General features: G+C 48.1%; 1 protein-coding gene and 1 long non-coding RNA gene across 2 annotated transcripts; both read left to right on the forward strand.

Annotated features, from left to right (window-relative positions):
• The first annotated feature begins 6,489 nt into the window (after positions 1–6,489).
• LOC110740452 (UL16-binding protein 3-like) lies at positions 6,490–10,840 on the forward strand. The gene is made up of 3 exons (XM_031667718.1): positions 6,490–6,625; positions 9,878–10,138; positions 10,364–10,840. Exons 1-3 carry the CDS (start codon positions 6,538–6,540, stop codon positions 10,717–10,719), a joined length of 705 nt encoding a protein of 234 aa, XP_031523578.1. The 5' UTR covers positions 6,490–6,537; the 3' UTR covers positions 10,720–10,840.
• Positions 10,841–10,896: 56 nt separating this feature from the next.
• LOC103883950 lies at positions 10,897–14,020 on the forward strand. Its single transcript, XR_001902064.3, has 3 exons — positions 10,897–12,712; positions 13,000–13,095; positions 13,359–14,020. It is a non-coding gene; the product is annotated as an uncharacterized LOC103883950 (long non-coding RNA).
• The last annotated feature ends 2,513 nt before the right edge of the window (positions 14,021–16,533 follow it).

Genomic DNA, 16,533 nt, shown 5'->3' on the forward strand with positions numbered 1-16,533 from the left:
CCGGGCCCCATTTTTCCTTACTTCTTTACCTCCATATAGTCACCTGTTGCAGGATGGAAACCATGAAAAGTCATGTGCAAAAGACTCCCCCACCCCTGCCTGCATCCACTCTCATTGGCCACATGCCCAGGACAAAACTTTTTTGGATTCTTCTCATCTTTCCAGGGAGTCTTTATGCCATTTCAAACGCATATTAATACATATTCTTAATTCAGACTTGGATATTTTTGACCCTTGATGAGCCCTGTCACCCTGTTCTCCAGGAAGCTTGTACTAGTTACCCCTCTCTCTACAGTGGGTGTTTCACCATCCTCTGCCCAAGCTGGGTCTTCACAATCACAGACAAGAGTGTCGCCAGCATTGCCATTCCGTGACGTGAGACGCTTTAAAGGTGCATTACTTTGCACAGCAATTCTGTGTCTGGAAATCTATTCTATACAATTGAATTGAGACTCATGCAAGCACAGTTTCTGCAGCATTTCGTTTCTGTAAAAGTAACGGACTGGAGACCATCTGGATCTTCATACATAGACACTGGTTACATTTGTTGTGATGCAGTCTTTCTACGCAATATCATGCAGAGATAAAAAGGAAAACAATCTGTATGTGCAGATCTTGGAAGATCTTCAAAGTGTGTTATTTTGAGATAGAATCTGCATGCAGCAGAGTGCCTATGGGCTTATGTTTATTTCAAAAACCAGCACTGACAGGTGTACACATCTCTATTTTTAGTAACGAAAACCGTATTTCCATAACTTATTACCAGTCTGCTTGTCTGTTTTAGGAAAAATCAATGTAGCTGAAAAGCCATGGTTGCAGGAACTGGTCATCACCCGCCAAGATTCTACAGTCCTACACATCCTCCCAGCTGAGGATGCCGGTGGAACAGGATGTGGAATGCAGTCGCGTTTCAGAGAGGAACCTAAAGTCAAACTGGATCAGGTGTCTTGTCTTGATCTCTGTCTCTTCACCCAACCCCCACCTGGTCAGGCAGTGACCCTGGAGGGGCTGGGATGATGCTTGGAGGGCAGTAAGAATGGGGAGCCAATGGTGGGAACAGGGTGAACAGGGAGAGCAGGGACCCCACAGCAATGGGGGAGGAGCTGGTGTGATGCTGGTGCAGCAGGACGAGCCACAGACAAAACTTAGACACCAGATTAAAGAAGGAAGTGGTTTTTTATTCGGCCGGGGGCATCGGCAGACTCACGTCTTAAGAGCTGAGCTCCCGGAAAAAGAAATTCTTGGCCTTTTTAAAGGCTTTTAACTTTAAGGGGTCCACGTGAAAGGGTCGTGATAAATTGAGCAAGCGTGGGAAACGTGACTGGGGGCTACATGCATCAGCTAACAGAACAAAAAGTTTTACAATGCTTTTTTCATACAGTGTCTGGAATTTACAGATAACACAAGTAGTTTAGGTCAGGGATTGATGTTATTATTATTACTTTCTTTAACTCCTAGGACCAGGTGGTGGTGCCAAGGTTGTCTAGCTATTTATCTTACTTTTGTTTCTTTCTAACTTTTTGCTTTTGTGAACTAGGCAAGGTGGGGGTAGGAGGGCTGCAGGAGTAGTAGTGGTCTCCTTCCTTAGTGGGAGAAGAGAAGACTAGCAGTAGCTGAATAAGAGAAAAACAATAAGCTTGTCTGATCTACAAGTGCATCTATGAAAAGGTAGGTTAAAGTAGAAACCATTCTCCGCCTTCTTGAGACTATGACTAACAGCCTAGAACAGTACCACTGGATGAAATAGCTCAGGAAATAAGCTCCTGAGCTTATTAAAACCTGAAGAATATTTACCTCCTGAAGATCCAAGTTGGAAATAGTTTAGAGGAAGGAACTCCAATAGCAAGAGAAACACAGAACATGTGACAAGACCACCAAGGAGGACGAGTGATCAAAGAATCTGTTCCAGATTACTGTTGTCAACAAAAAGGGAAAATGTGGGACGGGCGTGGTAGCTCACACCTGTAATCCCAGCACTTTGGGAGGTCGAGGTGGGTGGATTACCTGAGGTCAGAAGTTAGAGACCAGCCTGGCCAACATGGCGAAATTCTGCCTCTACTAAAAATACAAAAAATTAACTGGGTGTGGTGGCAGGTGCCTGTAATCCCAGGTACTCAGGAGGCTGAAGCAGGAGAATCACTTGAACCCAGGAGGTGGAGGTTGCAGTGATCCGAGATCGTGCCACTGCACTCCAGGGTAGGCGACAGAGTGAGACTCCATCTCAAAAAAAAAAAGGGTTGGTGGGGGTGGGAAATGTGAACCTAGGATCACAGAAACAAGGAAGTGTTGCTAAGAATAACCGAGAATTATAGCTATGAAAGATATTAAGAAAATGGGGCTGAAGGTGGCATACAAAAGGGATAGGAAAATGTGCTGATACTTCTAAAATTAGGAATAAAACAAAACCATTAATACCAATAAATGTGATACATATTGGTATGAGTCATAGGTAAAGGGCAGCCACCCTGAGAAGAAAACTAGAATATATAACTTTTAAACCAACAGAAAAAAACCTTCAGTATACTAAATGGAACACAGGTATGGAGGGCAAATACCAGCAATAAAAAATACAATAAATACATATGGACCAGGGAAAGTGGCTCACGCCTGTAATCCCTGCAATTTGGGAGGCCGAGGTGGGAGGATCGCTTGAGCTCAGGAGTTCAAGACCAGCCTGGGCAATATAGGCCGACTCCATCTCTGCAAACAAATATAGAAAATTAGCCCAGTGGGTGGCACATGCTTGTAGTCCTGGCTACTCGGAGGCTGAGGCAGTAAGATGGCCTGAGCTCAGGAGTTAGAGGCTACAGTGAGCTATGACCACGCCACTGCACTCCAGCCTGGACAACAAAGGGAGACCCCATATCTTTAAAAAAAAAAAAAAATAAGACAGAGCTAAATCCTAAACAGTAATAACAATGAAGGTGAATTACTAAACTTATCACATAAATCACTGAAACTCCCAGGTTGGATTTTTAAATATTGAATAATATACATTGTTTTCAAAAGGCAATGATAAATGTAAAGATTAAAAATAAAATGTGCTGTATTTGCCAAGAAAGGCTACTTTTGTGTGTGTGTGTGTGTGTATTCGTTTATTTTAGTGACTACAATATGCTTTATTGTTCTTGGAAAGGTCTCAGGGTTTGCTTTTAAATCAGACTGTGCGCTTTTCATCAGTTTCACATCTCTCTCCCCATGCCAGGCTGGCTCCAGCTAGCAATGCCACATTAAATTCCAGGGAGATCTTCAGAAACTTCCAGAAGCCTCCCCTCCTCCTGACCCCCATGTAGTCCAAGACCCCCTGTGTTTGCCCACAACCCCTGCTTAGGGTCCAGCCCCAGAACTCAACTACCCGACTCGACTCGGACCAGCCTGGCAGCAGGAGCAGAGGCTGGAGGCAAATGCCCAACTCTGCACCAGCAACTGTGCCACTGGGGACCTGAAGCCCAGGGCGTGACACACCCGGAGGAAGCAGAGGGCCCCGTGCATGAGTCACCCAGGCCCTCAAGGCTGTCACAGCTCCGTTGTCCCCGCCCCGCCCACTTGCAACTCGAGGCCATGGGGCCCTAAATGCTTAGATCCTTGCTCCCTCTCAGATCCCACCCCTTCTTTTCTCCTCTTTCCTCCTGGCCCCCTTATCTTTTCCCATCTCCATTCCCACTTTCAGACTCATTCCTTCTTTGCTTAAAAGGCAAGATTTTTGGCCAGGCACGGCGGCTCACATCTGTAATCCCAGCACTTTGGGAGGCTGAGGTGGGTTGACCATGAGATCAGGAGTTCGAGACCAGCCTGGCCAATGCAGTGAAACCCCATCTCTACTAAAAATACAAAAATTAGCTGGGCATGGTGGCAGGCACCTGTAATCCCAGCTACTCAGAAAGCCGAGGCAGGAGAATCGTTTGAACCCAGGAGACAGAGGTTACAGCAAGCCAAGATCGCGCCACTGCACACCAGCCCAGGCGACAGTGCAAGAGTCTGTCTTAAAAAAAAAAAAAAAAAAAAAAAAAAAAAAAAGGCAAGATTTTTCTGGCCCTGTTGCATTCTAGGCTCAATCAAACCTTAGCTGAAGACAGCAGTTTGCTGTCCACCATTACACTGTTTTCTAGAAGATTCTATCCTGATGAAGCACCCCCAGATTGGTTGAAAACTAAAATTACTTTTCCTTGGAAAATCTTTGTGGACATCCAGATGGGCATTCAAATTTCCATGTTGTGGCCGGGTGCGGTGGCTCATGCCTATAATTCCAGCACTTTTGGAGGCTGAGACAGGTGGATCACCTAAGGCCAGGAGTTCCAGCCCACCCTGGCCAACATGGTGAGACATGGTCTGTACTAAAATCGCAAAAATTAGCCTGGCACAGTGGCAGGCGCCTGTAATCCCAACTACTTAGGAGGCCGAGGCAGGAGAATCACTTGAACCCAGGAGATGGAGGCTGCAGTGAGCTGAGATCGTCCCAGTGCACTCCAGTCTGGGCGACAGCGCGAGACTCTGTACCCCGCATCCCCACAAAAAATAAATTAAAAACACCCAACAACCAAAAAGGGAAAACAGGGAAAAAAATACTACCAACTTCTGCCAGCCACGAGGTCTTCAACCTCGATGCTGCCACCTTCAGGCCCCTGGGGGTTACAACCTCCGCTCCAGCTCCCCTCTGAACCTGTGCTATTCCTCTAGCCCCATTCACTCCCACAACTGTCTCATTCATTCACTGGTTCACTCAGCCTCCAACCACCCTTAAATCATGTCAGGCTCACCAGGTGATGGAGAGAAAAATCCTCTGTGGGTCTGAAAAACACGTCTGAGTCCTGATGAATGGGCCTTGCTTTCATTTCCTCTCCCTCACAGCACCCTCAGGGCCATGAAGAGGCCTGGGCCTGGGATCAGAGCTCCAGCTCTCCTCAGGGTGGACCTGGCTTTTGCTGACTTCAGGGTGGGCCGCAGGGCTCACAACTGAAATAGGAGACCTGCCCTGGGTCCTTAGCATGTGCAAGGACAGAGTTTCTTGTAGAATTTGTCATTTTCCACATGCAGACATCCATGCCCAGAAAGCTGAAGAACTTTGCACGGGAATGCCACAATATCAGCTGACTTCCATGTCTGAATACATGGTCTCTAGATCATGGCCATTACAGTCACTTTTGAACCACTTCTGTCTCCATCCTGGGCTGGATCTTCTCACACACAGATCCCTGGACCACCAAGCTATGCCTTCACAAATCTGAGAACTGCCCACCCCCATGTGTCTGTTGTCCTCCATACCACCCTCCACATGGCCCCTCCTACACAGAGGCTCTCATGCATCAGGCCAGAACCTTCCAGGCTTCTGTGTCCCTGCTCAGTCACAGAAGCTGCTGCCATCCCATGTTTCTGTCCTGAAGCAGAGACAGGCCCTGGGCTTTGTCCGGGCCTCCTCCCCTTTCCCACAGCCTCAGGACCCTGGAGACTGATGGTCAACAGGTGCAGGTTCTCCCCACATGAAGACTGTGTAGAGTGGGAGGTCTGTGTCTATTTTTCTCATTCAATGGGGAACTGGCTGAGTGGCTGGGGGCAGAGTGGGACTCAGGGGTTCTGCCCAGTCCTCACCCCAGGCTAAGCCCTCCCTTGTGGCCAGGGGCCACTGGGCCCCCCACTTACCTCTGGCTTCTGCCCACAGATCTAGATGGTTCCACGGTGACTGAGACGAGGATGCATTCACGTTGCCCCTTTGAGGATGGCTGCAGGGACCATCCAGGGACTGAGCAGAGGTGTGGGTGCAGCCATGGATTTGGGTGTAGTTGGCCACAGATGGGTGTGCAGCAAAGTGAGCCCCATCAAGACGTAGACTCCACCCTCGGCTTCTGCTCTCCATGGAAACACAATTGATCACATAAAGATTGATCACGGTAGGCCTTTAGGGCTTTCCTTTCTTTTTTTTCCCCAAAGTCATAAAGGGATATATAATACACTCAAAGACCTCCTCATGCTTTTAGAGGTGAGGCAAAGAAGGTCCGCTCCGGACTGGGAACCTGCGGCGCCCTGGACGGAGAGGGGCGGGGATTCTGCCCTGCAGGCGGAGGCAGGGCAGGTGTCGCTGGCGCAGGCGGTGACGGAGAACACCGCCGCCACTGAATATCCCCATGCAAGTTTCTTCACCTTCCTCTGCATCAGTGTTTACACTGGGGTAATGATAAATGCTGTGTTGAAAAATTAAAAGAGGAAGGAACTGTGTCCTGGTCCGCGCGGAACCCGCGCACGCCGCCACCAAGTCGCGGGGGCGGGGTGGACGGGGAGGGTTCGCCCGACCTGGCCGCTGTCAGGCCAGGAGCCGGGGACAGGACGGAGTGGAGCGTTCCCCAGAGGAGGGCCAGCAAACGTTTCAGGTGGATCCCAGCCTTGGACTGAGCGCAGCGGCGGGGCGGGGCGGGGTCGGACGGTGGGCACGTCACCGGCCTGGGCGGGGCACCCAACAACCAATCGGCTTGGGGTTCTCTTTGCAACTCAACCGCCGATCTCCCCTGCGACAGCGATTCCGGTGCCTTGCGCTGCAGATCCCCCATGGCAGAGGCCGCCAGCCCCACGTTCCTTCTGTGCCTCCCGCTTCTGTTCCTGCTGTCCGGCAGGTTCGGGGCAGGGAGGGCCGATGAGTTCAGGGATGGAGCCTAAGCGGGACGGGGGCCAAACCTGGAGGACTGTGGACTACACCGGGTTTCAGAGGAGGGGAAGGCTTCTGGAAGGACTGGCGCGATCTCCCAGGACTGCGTGCCCCCTCAGTTCCCCTGCCAGGCTCCTTTCCTCCGGTCCTCTTTCTGTGGCTACTGCTTGCCCCACAGGCCAGGAGGGGGGCGGGGGGTCAAAGAAGGCAGACAAGGAACCGCAGGAGGGTGGAGGGACCAAAGGGCTTGCAGAGCCCACGGTGGGGCGGGGGATCCCTGGTGCAGACTCGCAGCCCCACTCACCCTCGGGAAGGAGAAACCAGAGCTCCCGGAACCCGAGCTGTGGTCAGGACAGAGGTGAAGGGGGTTCCACAGGGACGCGATCACTGACACCCCCACCAGCCACAGGCTTGCTCTGTTCTCACCCGCTCTCCACCACACAAACCCTCCAGCACCCCCAGGGCTCCTTGCCTTGGAACTTCCCTGCCCTGGAACTTCCCTCTGAGCTTTGCTGCAGACACTCACCCGCACCCAGGGGCTCACCAGACACTTCCCACCGCTCCCCTCAGCGTTCACTTACACTACCCAGGTCACATCCATTCACTACCCATCTCAGCCCAGCCCTGTCACCCCACAGGCCTCCCTCACCTCCCCATCCATGAAGGGGCCCTTAGCACCTCCCCAACCAACTAGCACCCTCTACCCTTCTCCCCAGCAAACACTCCCCACGCTTTCCACAGAACTTAGTGCAGGGGGGATGGGAAGGACCATTTCCCCCAGGATGACCCTGGGAGCGCCCGTGAGTAGAGGCGCCCACTACTTCCCGTGGGTCCCAGATCCGCCTGTTCTTCCTACTGGGGAGCCAACATCATACAGAATAGTCACTATGCAGACAGGAGTCAGCAAACCCTTTCTAGAAAGGAAAGGCTGAAGGCACTTTGGTCCTTGCTGGCCATGGGTTCTCTGTGTCAAGTCCTGTCCCTTTGTGGAGCAGCAGCAGGAAATGGCAACCTGTTAATAAAAGGGAGACCAGATGTGGACACCATCCTAGGTTGCTGACCCCAGATGAGGGTACATGCTGTGTCCTGGCAATTGCTGCCCCATCCCCTAGGGTGTCATCTCCAAGTGGTGTAAGTTGAAGAGTCACAGGTGTGTCTGACCCTGCCTGTGGCTTCTGGGTGGTGTGGATGTGATGGATGTAAGTGGAGGTTCTATGATTCAGGGTGTACTGCCCCCCTCCTTTGCTGCTGGGTGGCATCAGTCGTCCCCCAGGACCTTCAGGGACCCTCCCTGAAGCCTCAGGTGTGAGCTGAGGGTGAGGGGGTGCAGGCATGGGGTGTCCTGGGGATCAGGACCAACTGCTTGTGCAGCTTCTTGGTTCCCTGTGGCCCTGCTCCGGTCCATCCCAGGAGACCCACCTGCGTCTTCTCACTGCCGGGCCTACCTTCCTAATGGGCAGCTCTGAGGCTACCTGGTGACTGCCCTCCCATTGCTGGAGGCTATCTCCACCAGGGCCCAGAACCACACCTGGAGCCACTTTAAATGAGCCTTGCTTCTGAGCACTAGGGGACCCTGTTGTGATTCTGTGGTTGGGAATTGCCATGAAATCCACATAGCACCTTTTCCAACCACACATGTCTCTGGGATCTTAGGGACTCCAGGGTCAAATAGCCGTAGTGGCAGGTCCAGTCACACCCCTCGTTCACAGAGTGTGTATGGCTGCATTACGAGCTACAAGAGCAGAGTTGAGTAGTGACAGGGGAGGTCATATGACCAGCACAACCTCTAATAGTTACTACATTAGCTATAAACACTGTCCATTCCCGGTACGAATCCAGGAAATGTGAAATTACCATCAAGTGGGTCCATGAACCCAGCACATCCCTCTAAGCTGGACCTGACACAGGTGTCCATCCATTACTTTGCCCCATTGCACCTCATGAGTAACAGGGAAGCAAGTTAATGCTTCAGATCCCTGGGAGGGGGTCGGATCACACACTATGTTCACTAGGAGTGTCTGGGTATTTGCTGTTTCATGGTGTACAGTTACCAGAGTGAATGCCCATCTGGTTCTGTGGGGGATTCTTAAGCAGTCATTGCACTTGCTGTGGGGTCAAAGAGGCCCACCAGGGGCTCTGGGCTCTCCTTCTAGTAATGGACTTGATCTGAGATGTGGCTCAGTTCTCAAAGCTGGGCAAAGGAGCTCGGTTATTTCCTGGGGTGACAACTTTCAGCCTCCAGGTCATCTATCCTTGCGTTTTGTCTTTGTTTGTTGTAGTTATTTAAATCTAGCAGTATCCAGGTTGAGTCTCCATCTCTTTTGGATCTTGGACCACTTCATTCTATGAGCCATGGGCATAGCTTTCTATGGCTGAAGTCCCCAGCTGGCATTGTGACTTCTCTAATTATTTCCATCATTGCACCCTCCTTCCTCTTGACAGTTGATGGCCTCCACTTGAGATCTGTTATTTGAGGATTTTCCATCCCCATTACTACTGGAAGCCTATTTCAGGAAGAGCATCTCCTACCCCCAACCTTGGCCTTCAGCAACAGGCATCCCTGAGCTTCTTGACAATCGGCTGCCTTTTCCCAGGGCCTTCTTATATGCTGGGTAAACAGGAGTCCTCCAGGCATCCCTTGAGCCCAGAGGGTGGCCACTGTTCTGAATTTTCATACTGCAGCCACTCTAGCGTCTGCACTTCTCTGAGCATTTTGTTCTTTCCTCTACAACCTGCCATGTAAGAGATGGGCTTTCTGTTTCGTGCACTCTGGGTCATTCCTTTTTCCAAGGTTCCAAGGGCAACCTAGTAGCAGCTGAAAAGCATATTCCAGGAACTTACCATGTCTTCTTTCCCATAATAAATAAACTCATCCTTATCCAATTTAGACTACATTGTACCCACTACACCATGCTGCAGAATCCTCAGGGTGCTCTCCCGCCTCTTGCAGTCCACCTGGGCTGCTGCTGAAGATCCTGCCATCTAGGTCCTTTCACCTGTAGCAGGCCTGCCACCTCCCTGGCAGGGTGCTGTGCTGACAGATGTGAGTATAGGTCTGGGCAGAGTGGGGAGATGGACATGTTGGCGACACATGGTTCCTCCACAGGCAGAGACCACCATCGAGGAAGAGAAATCCATCTCTGCCAGCCCAGCCCTTCAGGAAACCCTCTTGCTGTCACAGTGTTTGGGGTCTTTCCCCCACTTCAAAATTCTCTGGTATTTTGGGTTTTTTTTCCATAGACACTCACTCTTTCTGGTATAACTTCACCATCATTCGTTTGCCCAGACATGGACAACAGTGGTGTGAGGTCCAAGGCCAGGTGGATCAGAAGAATTTCCTCTCCTATGACTGTGGCAGTGACAAGGTCTTATCTATGGGTCACCTAGAAGAGCAGCTGGATGCCACAGATGCCTGGGGAAAACAATTGGAAATGCTGAGAGAAGTGGGACAGAGGCTCAGACTGGAACTGGCTGACACTGAGCTGGAGGATTTCACACCCAGCGGTGAGTGGTGGAGACCAAGGACAGAAGGGAGCAGAGTGTGGGCTCAGGGGCTGCACTTTGTGTGGGGAGAATAAATTAGACATGGGACCTCCATGAAGCCCAGCAGCAAGGGCAGGACTTGGAGGAGACAACAGGACCAGATGAGAAGGGTCTCAGCATAGGAGGATGTAGGATAGGGAAGAGAATATGTAAAGACCAGAGCTGATCTCTTTCTGATTGGGGCAGGACCCCTCACGCTGCAGGCCAGGATGTCTTGTGAGTGTGAAATTGATGGACACATCCATGGATCTTGGCAGTTCGGCTTTGACGGACAGAAGTTCCTCCTCTTTGACTCAGACAACAGAAAATGGACAGTGGTTCAGGCTGGAGCTAGGTGGATGAAAGAGAAGTGGGAGGACAGTGGACTAACAATGTTCTTTCAGGTGTTCTCAATGGGAGACTGCAAGAGCTGGCTTAGGGACTTCCTGATGCACAGGAAGACCGGCCAACACTTAGGGAAAATAGAAAGAACATATGTTGAAATATTGAGGATGGGTTCCCCTGATACCACAGGCCCCCAGCAGATGATGAGGACATTGTAGACTCAACATCTCATGCCACTCATTTCCTTTGGTGATGATCCTAGCAGCCATTTTTCTTAACATCTTCTGTCACTTTCTCTCAGTGGTAATGAAAGGAATTCCTGCACACGTTTTAACTGAACAAGAAATCCCAGCAAAAAGAGTTATTTCTGCTTCTTTGATTGTGGAAAACAAACACTTCTCTGAAGCATGACCTTATTCTTCCGAGCAGTATTGCTAGTAAAATAGCATGCTGGACTTCAGATCTCAGGGATCTTTTCCATGCACTCACCAAGAATTGTATTAATCCTTTTTACTGTTATGCTTTTTTACAGTTTCTCATTCTGTCAACCATATTGGAGTGAAGTGGCATAATCATAACTCACTGTAATCTCCAACTCCTGGGCTCAAGTGATCCTCTAGACTCAACCTCTAGAATAGCTGCAAGTACACGCGCATGCCACCATGCCTGGCAAATTGTTTGATTTTTGGGTAGAGACTGGGTCTTCCTATGTTGCCCTATATAGAGAATTAATGGGATTTCATTCTTCTGACATGTTATATTTAATAATAAAACTAGGGATGCTGCTAGATATCTTTTGGAGACAGAGATTTTAAAGATCACTCTTAATTTATAAGCAGTCTGGCTGTCAGTCTTCACCACTGTCCTGATGTCCTGGGCCAGCAGATATTCCTGCCTCTATCCCTGCTTCCAGAATGTGATGCTTTCTGGTTTGTCCCTAGCCCACTCCAGGCTTGGCAGTGGCTTTTCTCATCATTCTTCAGCCCTGATCATGCTCACTTCTAGTGAAAGAAATCCCCACAACAGATACATCTCTATTTGTAAATGTTATTCTATTCCCCCATAGACAAAAGATCAGAAGCAGAATATATAAAGAACTACTAGAAACTAATAAAATGCACCTAATTCTTCAGGAAATGCTGTGAGCAATTCAGAGATCCTAAAGAAACCTGTGAAAGCTTTTATAGCTCTAATACAATCAAGAAAACGATGGTCTACCCCTGTATACTCATCTAACCAACAAATTTTTTTAGTCTGTCTCTACCAATTGGTGGACAGGAAATGGAATATCAGAGACTTCTTACATTGTGGGTAAGAGTCCAGATTGAATCACTTTTTTGATGTCTACTTAGGTAGTATCCAGGAGAGTGGACGCTGTGCTCATCCCACTAATCAGCAATCCCAGAGTCAGTTCTGGGTTCCAAACATGTTCCAGAGAACATGGAGATACTAGGATGCTGACTGTGCTGTCCTTTGTCGTAGCGAAAAGTTAGCAATGAAATATTCAAGTATAGTACAGAATGTTTTTCAATGTTGATGAAAGATTCCTGTTTTGCTCTACATCAGACTACAAAATCCAAACTAGCAAAAATGAAACAATTCAAATGCTGGATGAAAATGTTAAACTTCTCCAACATGTTAGTGAGCATTTGTGATTTACACACAATAAAAATAACCACATCAATCCAGATCACTTTCCATATTTCCAAAAATATACAGATCAATCAGTGGGACAAATACAACACCATAGTGTAGATATTTAGGAAAATAAAGGGGTAGGAAATGCCTGCATCCATCAGGTCCCTGGTGATGAAAGACATTCTTAGAACAATTGCTGAACCCAGAGTGGCGTCTTAGCATGAGATGGTCGCAATGTCTGCAGTGAAATCTAATTTGGAGTTTGTACAGTGGTTATCTGGAGAGTGTCCTGGTTTGCAAGGAAACCATAGTAAAGTATGGGGCATGAGGTGGCATCTCTAAGATGGGGCGTCAGCGTGACAGCTCACTCTCAAGTAGTGCAGGAAGAGAAGTTCTCCGTAATGTGCTTGTGACCACTCTGTTCATTCTGCTTGTTTCATTTTTTTTTTTTTTACTAGTTGAAAATAGAAATTTAAGAAAAACTTACTTTTCAGAAATTGATGTGAAGGAGTGAATACCTCCATAAATGCAGCAGAACTCCTTCTCCTCCTCCTGCAAAGCCAGGGCCTGCAGGTATTTTCCTCTTAACCCTCAGCCTCAGGCAGCTTCTCCTGCCCCCTTATCCCCTGAAGGCAACACCCAGGCCCCTCTAGAGACTGAAGCAGCTCAGGCCCAGGGTCCCTTCATCACTTTCTAAATACATGGCCTGATCCAGATGAGACTCAGATCTGTGAAGTGTTGGATTTCCATGGGCACAGGAGCTGAGGGAGGGTTCTCCTTCCATATAGGGCTCACTTTACAACACAGCCATCAGTGGTCGCCCAGGTCTGAGTCGCTGGCTACACCCTTTCTCCATTCAGCTCATCCCTGTGGTCACTTCATCCACCCACAACTGAGGAACCCCCAGCACATCCTCGTCTCAGTAACCATGGAGGCATCTGGAACCGTGGGCAGAAGTAAGAAGGAGGTGGGGGGCTTTGTCCTTTTTGCTTAGTATTGTTTCAACAGCTTGAACTTTGTTTTTTCCTTTTAGTTCCAAATAAGTTTTAGAATGGATTGTTTTAATTCTGTGAAAAACAATATTGGTATTTTGACAGAGATACCTTTGCATCTATAAATTGTTTTGGGAAGTATGGCCATTTTAGCTATATTGATTCTTCCAACCCATGTGCATGAAATATTTTTCCCATTCATTTGTGTTGTGTCTTATTCTTTTTAGCAGTATTTTTTAGTTCTCCTATAAAGATCTTTCATCCCTTCGGGTCAATGAACTACTAGGTACTTCATTTTCTTGTCACACATTGCCGGACTTCAAACTATATTATAATGCTACAGTGACGAACACAGACCAACGCTGGCACAAAAATAGATGCTTAGAACAGTGGAACAAAATAGACAGCCCAGAAATCAACCTGCACCCCTACCGCTATCTAATCTTCAACAGAAATGAGCAATGGGGGAAAGATCCCCTATTCGAAAAATAGTGCTGGGATATCTGGCCAGTCATATGCAGAAGAATGAAACTGAACCCCTACCTCTCACCATATATGTAAAATAACTCGATATGGATGAAAGATTTAAATATAAGTATTAAAACTGTAAAAATCTTGGAACATAATCTAAGAAATACAAATGTGGACATAGGGCCTGGCAAAGATTTCATGGAGAAGACACTAAAAACAATTGTACCAAAAACAAAATTGACAGATGGGATCTCATTAAAGAGCTTCTGCACAGCAAAAGAAACTAGTAACACAGTAAACAGCCTGTAGAATGGGGGAAACTATTTGCAAACTCTGCATCTGATGAAGGTCTAATATCCAGAATCTATAAGGAATTTAAACAATTTGACAAGCAAGAACAAAAAATCCAATTAAAAATGTGCAAAGACATGAACAGACACTTCAAAAGGAGACATACAAGTGGTCAAGAAACATAACAAAATGCTCAATATCACTATTCATGAGATAAGTGCAAATCAAAACCACAATGAGTTACCATCTCTTACCAGTCAGAAAGTCGGAGATGGTGGTGAGGCTGCAGAGAAAAGGAAACAGACACTGTTGGTGGGAAAGCAAACGTGTTCAGCCACTATGGAAAGCAGTTTGGAGATTCCTCCAAGAACTTAAAATAGAACTACCATTCAATCCCACAATCCCACTGCTGGGGATATACCCAAAGGAAAAGAATTCATTTTATCCAAAAGACATCTGCACCAATATGTCTATTGCAGTGCTATTTTCACTAGCAAGGACACAGAATCAATCTAAGTACCCAACAACACTGAATTGAATGAAAAAAACAAATGTGGTACATAGACACCATGGAAATCTATGTAGCTACGAAACACAGCAAAATCACGTCCTTTTCAGCAACGTGGATGGAACTAGAGGCTATTATCCTAAGCAACCTAAGGCAAGAACAGAAAACCACATACTGCATGTTCCCATTTGAAAGTGGTGGCTAAGCATTAAATTCACATGAACCACAGATGCTGGAGATTACTAAACGGGGGAGAGACGAGGGGCACCTGGGCTGAAAAACGACCTGTGGGGCACCATGCTTACTGTTTGGGTGATGGGATCACTGGGACACAAAGCCTCAGCCTCCCAAAATCTACCCATGTAACAAACCTGTATGTGTACCCTTTAATGTATAATACAGTTTGAAATTAAAGATGAATAAATAAAATAAAACGACATAAGGTCAAAAAACTGGGGTTAACTGACCAGAGTGAGAGGATTCTGCACTAAGAACCCTAACCCAGCTCAAAAAAATAAACTCTATCATTTAAAATAATCGTAAGTTGTATGATGATAATTGTATAAGAATTATACATGAAAGTGCCAAAACCCTAAAATTAACACTATATAATGGAATTACAGATGATTTCCATCTTGTTCTTTATACCCTTCTTTTCTTTCCATTTACAAGTGACATTTTTTGTTTATCCTCAGGAAATCCTTGCTGTCAGCCTTCTCTTTCTGCACCCACCCCCTCCTGTTGCACTGTCCACCTCAGCCCTTCCTCTGTCCTAGGACTGTGGCTTCCTTGGCACTGAAGGCACAAGAGCTGCATTCAGCCTCGGGAGAGAGGAGGATGCAGGGCCGGTTGTGGAGGTGCTCTTGGCATTGCAGAGGAACCTAAGAGCTCAGGCCCTCTATCACAGATGGCTGCGTTTCTCCACCAGGTTAGCTACAACCAAGCCAACCTTGCCCCTTCCTCATCGTTTTTTTTTCTAATTCTTACCAAGTACATACTTGAAAATTTTTATTCTTCCTCCTACCATTTCTTTCTATGTGTGGTCTGCACAATATATCCTGATTTATTGTGCGCAGAAAACACTGGACTCACCATGTCAGTGACAGCTGCAAGGCCACAGTCTCCACTCGCTGGAGGGGCACCCTGGGCTTGGAGCCCCTCAAAAGCCCCAGCCCCAGAGAACTCTATTTGGCCTGTCTGGGACTCACTGGAAAAACCCCATTCACTGGGTTTGTCATTGTTTGACCCGCTGAGGTCTCTCTCTAGGGGAAAAGCCAGAGCCTCAGAGCACTGGCTAGAAGCAATCATTGAAAGTGTACAACCCCACCGTTTGCATGTGGGGCAAACAAGTGGCTACTGGGGGAAATTGAGAGAAAGACTTGGGAAATGAGATGTGCATAGCGGCTGGCATGTGCCCAGGAAGCACCTGAGAAGGCCACATCTCTGACCTTCAGCTGATCTGGAGGTTCTGTGCAGGCAGGAAGTAGAGCTGCAGTGGTGACATCAGCTGCCCGCCTGAGTGTGGCAGGGGTAGGAGTGCACCACACACACAAAGCTCTCCACACCAGGGAGTGTCACTCAGTGTCACTCCGAGGGGATGACAGTCAAGAGGAGACTGTGGGGAGAAAGCTATCCAGCCTCCTCATTTCCATGGAGACAATACTCAGCTGAGGTGGTACTGGTGACTGAATGTCTATGTCCCCCCAAACCTAATCCCCAACATGTGCTAGGAGGGGGAGGCTTTGATAGGTCATTAGGTTACCAGAGAAAAGCCCTAAAGAATGGGGTTGGAGGGCCAGGCACGGTGGCTCACACCTGTAATCCCAGCACTTTAGGAGGCTGAGGTGGTCAGATCACTTGAGTTCAGGAGTTCAAGACCAGCCTGACCAACATGGTGAAACCCCGTTTCTGCTAAAAACTAGCCGTGTGTGGTGGCAGGAGCTTGTAATCCCACCTACCCGGGAGGCCAAGGCAGGAGTAGGGTTTGAACCTGGGAGGCAGAGGTTGCAGTGAGCCAACACTGCACCATTGCATTCCAGCCTGGGGAAGGAAGGAAAGAAGGGAGGGAGGGATGAAGGGAGGAAGGAAAAAGGAAAGGAAAGGAAGGAAGGGAAAGAAAGAAAAAAGAAAGC

This window comes from Papio anubis, chromosome 6 (assembly GCF_008728515.1).
Source record: "Papio anubis isolate 15944 chromosome 6, Panubis1.0, whole genome shotgun sequence".
Lineage (NCBI taxonomy): Eukaryota > Metazoa > Chordata > Mammalia > Primates > Cercopithecidae > Papio > Papio anubis.